This window comes from Panicum virgatum, chromosome 3K (assembly GCF_016808335.1).
Source record: "Panicum virgatum strain AP13 chromosome 3K, P.virgatum_v5, whole genome shotgun sequence".
Lineage (NCBI taxonomy): Eukaryota > Viridiplantae > Streptophyta > Magnoliopsida > Poales > Poaceae > Panicum > Panicum virgatum.
The window spans coordinates 27,882,876-27,889,450 of NC_053138.1; the positions used below are offsets into that span (position 1 = coordinate 27,882,876).

Consider the following 6,575-nt stretch of genomic DNA (forward strand, 5'->3'; position numbering starts at 1 on the left):
AGTGCGGACAGCCTAAAGGAATAAGTATACCCGGTGGTGTACACACACCATCACAGCTACCCAAAGTGCCCAGGGATGCTCTACTATTTTGGACCCCGTAAATGCTCTACTATTTTGGACCCCGTAAAGATGAAACATTCTGTAAAAACAAACGTAATGGCAACGCAAGCCAAATATGTGAGCCGCGGGAACCAAACTTTATGGTCGTGTGTGAGCACTTAGTGTCATTTTTGGCTGCTATGTAGTGTTAAGTGCATGTTTACTGTGTATACTGTTTAAGTGTGAGATCATTTGGTACAAATTCAAACCATTATGGCTTCTGTATATAAAAGATTGTGAGCTACATATTTGTGTTTGTGTTCATGCAATTAATATTGTCTCCTTTTAGTTCCGGTTGTAGACTACGAATTCAGGACCAAAGATCTTGGGCTACAATCAGGACTAAAGGGTATGTGATGCTAAAAATATTTGCACCCCGCATAATTTGAACTCGAGATCTCTTGCTTTATGCACAGTTTCTTTGTCACCCCGCCTACGCAGCACATGTATTATATATGGACTGTCTTCCTTTTGAACTAATATTTGAAGGACCCTTTAGTCCGAATTGGTAACACCAATCAGAACTAAAAAATTTGGGAGCTCTTTAATTCCGATTGGAGCCACCAACCGAGAATAAAGAGACTAATGATCAGTCGGCATTGGATAGCTTAGTCCATCGGTCCTGACGCCACTTTCAACAATATAAGACGTCAGTCGATGCAAGTCTATACCGACTGACCATTAAATGCTGGATTCTCCCTTTACCGACCACTATTTTTTGACGGCATTTGTGAGGCTATGGTCTAGCATGTTCCCAGTATGCCCAAAACACCTCCGGCCCTTCCAGCCAGGCGCTATTCCAAAGCATCATCGCCACTGTCCCCGCTCAGATCATCAGCGCACCCGAGACGGCGCTTTCATCGACGCGCTGGATATCAATACCTAGAGCTGCCTCCAGGAAGCGCGCGCGCCCGCCCGTCCACATGCGCGGAACAGATGGACTTCGTTTGTGGGACAATATCATTGACGACGTTGCCCTGAACATACAAATCCAGTTTTTGTGTTCCAAGGCTCGCTGAAGGCGTTTGCTCTGCAGCCATCGGAGATGACGCCGGCAACTGCAATTGCTATAAATGTCCATAAGAGGGGTTTGGGCCATCGATGTTTGTTTAATGGGCCGCATGTGCGCTTTTTTCATTTTTATATTAAAAAAACAAAATTTTAAAAATATATGTCGAATAGGGAAATTTTGGCGACAGGGTGCATGTCGCCCGTCCAGTGGTGGACGGGCGACAGGACCTAAATGTAAAAAAAATTATATTTAGGTCCTGGCGCCCAGGGCGCATTAAACAGTGAACTTGTAAAATTAATATAAAATCGTAAAAAATCATAAAAATACAAATTCAACTGTTCTGGGTTCTATGAAACAATATATACAACTTTTGTTACATAAAGTTTTTCATTTGATCAATGTATCTTGCTCTATTTAAAATACCAGTTTAATGCACTTTTATTTAAATATCAAGATCCATCCTTTGGATGCATGTCATCTTTGGCCATAGTATTGCATATGGTGAGCATAGGCTTGTACAAAAATGGTAGCCCCAGAAAACATTTCTAGAATAAGTTTTTAAATTAGATCTTGCAATATGTCTAGTTTAAATGGGTTATTTATTCATGCTGCTATACTGAGTATTAGAAGTCATACCTTTTACAGTACCATTATTTTATTTCCTAAGAGCTATGAAAAAAGTTTGGTAAATTTTAGATAAGCACAACTAGACCAAATGAATTATTTCAGATTTTCCTAGGTACAAGAACTATTTTTCTTGATTTAGATACATTGATCAAATGAAAAATTTTATGTAACAAAAGTTGTAGATCTTGTTTCATAAAATCCAGAACAGTTGAGTTTGTATTTTTTAGATTTTTCTACGATTTTATATCAATTTTACAAGTTCACAGTTTAATGCGCACTGGACGCCAGGACCTAAATGTAATTTTTTTTTATATTTAGGTCCTGTCGCCCATCCAGTGGGCGACAGTCACCCTGTCGCGACATGCACCCATTTTTGAAAATTTTCCTATTCGACGTATATTTTTGAAATTTTGTTTTTTTAAAATATAAAAATGAAAAAGGTCCCGGAATTCTGGCACGGCAGCTGTTAGAATTATCGCAGCAGGCTAGCAGCCCACGCAAAGTGCAATAGACCCATCCTCGGATCGGAGCCAAAAGAGGCCCATGTTTATCTCCCAAACAAAAAGCCGTTATTCCTGCCGGAAAACTCTCCGCACCGCGAGGCAGGCGGCGTGAGCACGCGGGCGGCGAGTTGAGGCGGAGCGACGCGAGGCAGGCGAGAGAGAAAGAGAAGCAGGAGGAACGGCGAGCAACTGCGGCGATGGCGCTCCACGGCAGGTCCTCGAGCTGCGGGGGGATGGGCCCATCAGGTTGGTGTCCGTGAGCAGTGAGCACCAGCCGCGCGAGCATGGCTCCCACAGTCCCACCGCGGACTGGTCGGCCGGCACGCCGCCGTGCAGGTCGACGAACTGCAGAGGCTGAGCTCCGTGATGCGGCCCGCGGCGTCGCACGTCATGCCCATCCACCGGCACGGCGACGCATCGGTGTCCCTCCAGTCCCCGAGCGCCTCCGCGCCGCGCCGCTGCGTGCGCTTCCCCGCCAGCAGCGCCGCCGTCCGCGGCGAGCGAGCACCGCAGCAGCAGCTGGTGTCACTTGCAAATCCGTGTTCTTGCTTGCGCCGGAAGCACCACGGGAAAGTGGAGTGACCTGCAGCTTTGCAAAGCCAGGAGTAGGTGGATTGGTGGCGAGGTTTAAGCTTCCCTGACAGGTTTAGTACCAGAGGGAGAAGAAAGAGAGGCACGCCGTCGCCATGGCCAAGCCTGCGATTTTATATGCCAATGGAGGAAGGAGAAAGAGGTCAGCTGTGGGAGAAAGAGGGAGGGATGGAGCGGAAAACTAGGAAGAAATGGCGGGTGGTGGAGCGCCGCAGTGCCAGCCGGGTCCACAAGTCAGGACTTAACTGTAGGAATTGATGGAAGGTGGACTGAAGGGCATACATGTTAAAAAAAAAGTTCTTGTGAGGATATATAAGTGCAAGTGAACTTTTTAGAAGTATATGGAAGTAACTAGCAAATTTCATAAAAATATATAGGTAAAGGACTCACTCTTCTTTCCCTTTTCTAAAGGAGAAAACATGTCAGGCGCATTTGCCATAGCAAAGACTCTCAGGCGCATTTGTCACAGCACACTAGAAAACGTGTCTTTGCCCAAATCCACTAAAACTCTATGGCAATTAGTGCCTTGTTCGGCTGGCGGATTCAGCCGGATTCAGCCAGCCACAACAGTATTTTTCTCTCACACAAAATCAGTCCAGCCACCAACCAACCAGCCAGCCAACAGTATTTTCCTCTCACGCGAAATCAGCCAGCCATCCAGCCAGCCAGCCAGCCGAACAAGGCATAGGTGTTGAACAGTATAACACATATTATAATATATCCTCATCAAATAGGTATCAACACATTTATAAAAGACAGGTATTCTTCTACCCCTTCAAATGAACATTTCAGATAGATAAAATGATAAAATGATATGGTAATAGCATGTTCTTCACTATTCAGCAAGCAGTACACAAGTACATACATGCTAATGATATGGTTAGCTAATGACAACTATAAGTATGGAACCGCTCCATTCCTAACATTAGGAACGGAGCCATTCCATCCTATGTCACTCTTCAACCAAGCACAATATCATGCAAAACACAAAGCATGCTCTCCAGCCGGCTAATATCATGTATGTGATCCTCGTCGTCTTTTTTTTCATAACACACTTGCGCTGAAAGCCTCCTTATATCCAATACATATCAATTGTATGAAGCAATTTCTGGTCAAAATCAACCTCTTCGTAGCTACGACTCATATTATCCCAATAGGTAACACAGTTTTTGTTTTGAGACTAGCTTAATTTCCTTAACAATTTTAGAAGCAAATCATTCCAATTTGTGCTATCCCTATCTAAAATCTTTAGCATTTTACATGTCCTGCAATATTCACGACCATCATCATCAGTTAATTTGACATAAACGCCTACTTGAACAGCAAACCTGTAGGACGAATTCGGTCCGTACGATTTATTTTGCAAAGTCGAGCCTACAGTTAGTCCAACTTTAGAAAAAATAACAAGAATATTACACATGGGAATCCCGTCATACATCGGCATGGTTCTCTAAAAAAAATATCGCCGAAGAATCGTGGAGGAGATTCCTCCACCTCCTGCCACGAGCCCCATCCTGCCATGAGCGGGCGCCGTCGTCGTGATAAGCCGCCGCCCAGGCGCTGGCGAAGGCAGGACTGTGCGCCTGGACTTGGGCGGGGCAGCAGCAGACGAAGGGAGCGATTGGAGAGGCGCGCAAGGAGCAGCAGCTGACGGTCGGGCGAAGGGAGCAGCAGGAGCAGCGCAGGGAGGAGAAGCCGATATGAGGGGAAAGAAAGAATAGGCAAGGGCAATTTTGTCTTTTCGCGTACCTTTCTATTAAAAATGATTATATTAAGAGGTGTAGTGCCCAGAGCTCAATTACCAAAGAGTTTTAGTGTATTTGGACAAAGACAAGTTTTTTATATGTTATGGCAAATACCTTCTCTTTTTTTAGTGTTTAGGACCTAATTTTTCAACATAAAAATAAAGTCCCTCCATCCTTTCCGCCAAACATAGGTATAGAACATTTCTAAAATATTCCTAAAATTAGGAACGGAACCGTTCCATCTTCTGTCACTCTTCGTCCTAGGACTTATTCCCAATAATAGGTCAAACACAATAAAAAGTGAGACAAAGAAAAGGCAGATGTCACTCTTCAACCAAAACATATATAACCTAAAACACTCGTCGGAAAGTGAGATAAAGAAAAGGCAGATGTCACTCTTCAATCAAACACAAAATAAAATACTCGTCGGAAAGAAAAGGCAGGATAGCGCTGAATGAAAACGCACGCATTCCTCGACGTCACGGCGGCGAGACGGCGGCCCGCAGCTCCTCGTCCTGCTCAAGCGCCGCCATGTTCTCCGGCGTCATCACCACCTCCACGTCGATGCCGCCGTCCCGCCCGGGGAACAGCGACGCCTTCCCCTCGACCTTGTTGGCCCTACCACTCCGGACCGCCAGCGCCTTGCCCCACCCGAAGTCGCACCCGTACATGTCGAACCGCGGCGAGCTCCCAATGAACACGTCGTTGCGGCGGAACCACCTCCGCGTGTACACGGTCGGCTCCGCCGCCCACGCCGCCGCTCGCGCGCGGATCTCCGGGTCCGTGTGCGCCGCCACCGCGCGCCCTACCGCCGCCGCCGCCCACCCGTGCCCGCGCGCCAGCAGCTCGGAAGCCCGCACCGGCCCCGTCGTGACGGACGAGATGCAGTTGCCGAAGTACTCGCCGGGCACCGGCGGCCGGAGACGCCCGCGGTTGTCGATGGCCGCGCGGAAGACGGTCTCCTCGTCCGGCGCCCGGCGCCACGCGCGGGCGAAGCACCGCCACATGAAGGACGCCAGCGCCTGGAACCTCGTCACGGCGGACGCGCCGGCCGCGTCCCCCGCCGCCAGGAGCTCCTGCCGCGCGCGCTCCTTGAGCACCGACACGGACCCCTCCGAGAAGTGCAGCATCCGCTCGCGCATCGGCGGCGCCGGCAGCCTCTCGACGAGCGCCGACGGGTCGGCGCACGGGAGCACGGCCGGCGCCGCATCGCCGCCGTCGGGCGACCAGCGCTCCAGCAAGGGCGGGCGCGACGTCAGCGCGCCGCGGGCGTCCGGAGGCGCGAGCCTGGCGCGCGCGATCTCCGCCCACGCGTTGAGGAAGTTCCAGAACGCCGCCCCGTCGGCGAGCGCGTGGTTGCACGCGAACCCGAGGAAGACGCCGTCGGCGAGCTCGGTGACCTGGAGGGCGAAGAGCGGGAGCTCGTGGCCGTCGTAGCTGACGGCGCCGTCCAGCGGGAAGAAAGACTGGACGACGCGCGGGACGTCGCCGGGCGGCACCACGTCGGCGACCGCGACGCCGTCCGCGACGGCGTGGAGGATCTCGGCGCCGTGGCCGCCGCAGTCGATGGAGACGGAGCAGCCGGCGACGTCCCCGCGCTGGTGCCTCTCAGTGGCGAGGCGGCCGGCGACGGGGTAGTAGGAGCCGAGCGCGTCGGCGAGGGAGCCGTGCAGGTGGTCCAGGAGGTCCGCGGTGGCGAGCGGCGGCCGCGCGAAGAGGAGGCCCTTCTGGATGTAGTTCATGGAGAGGAAAGAGGTGTCCCACGACGTGAGCGGGATGCGCTCGCGCGGCCGGGGCGGCGGCTTCACGACGCACCTCGACACCACGCGCACAGCCGACGGCGGCGACATCCTCCCGCCTCTTTTTGGTACGTTGGACGACGGTCGGCGAGTAGTATTCTGCTTGGATATGTTTTGGATGGGGTTAAGCTTGAGCTTTGGAGACCGCGCGCTGGGTGAATATTTCTGCCTGACACCACGTTAACAAGCCTTGGCTTCT

The 6,575-nt window shown here is 50.8% G+C and overlaps 1 protein-coding gene across 1 annotated transcript; it reads right to left on the bottom strand.

The window, feature by feature from the left end:
• Positions 1-4,896: 4,896 nt before the first annotated feature.
• LOC120698801 (uncharacterized acetyltransferase At3g50280-like) lies at positions 4,897-6,575 on the bottom strand. Its single transcript, XM_039982542.1, has one exon. The coding sequence runs from the start codon at positions 6,425-6,427 to the stop codon at positions 5,057-5,059; it is 1,371 nt and encodes a 456-aa protein (XP_039838476.1). The 5' UTR covers positions 6,428-6,575; the 3' UTR covers positions 4,897-5,056.

What these genes read in the sequence shown, in the direction of transcription:
- LOC120698801 (XM_039982542.1), bottom strand. Translation starts at nt 6,427, where the DNA reads ATGTCGCCGCCGTCGGCTGTGCGCGTGGTGTCGAGGTGCGTCGTGAAG.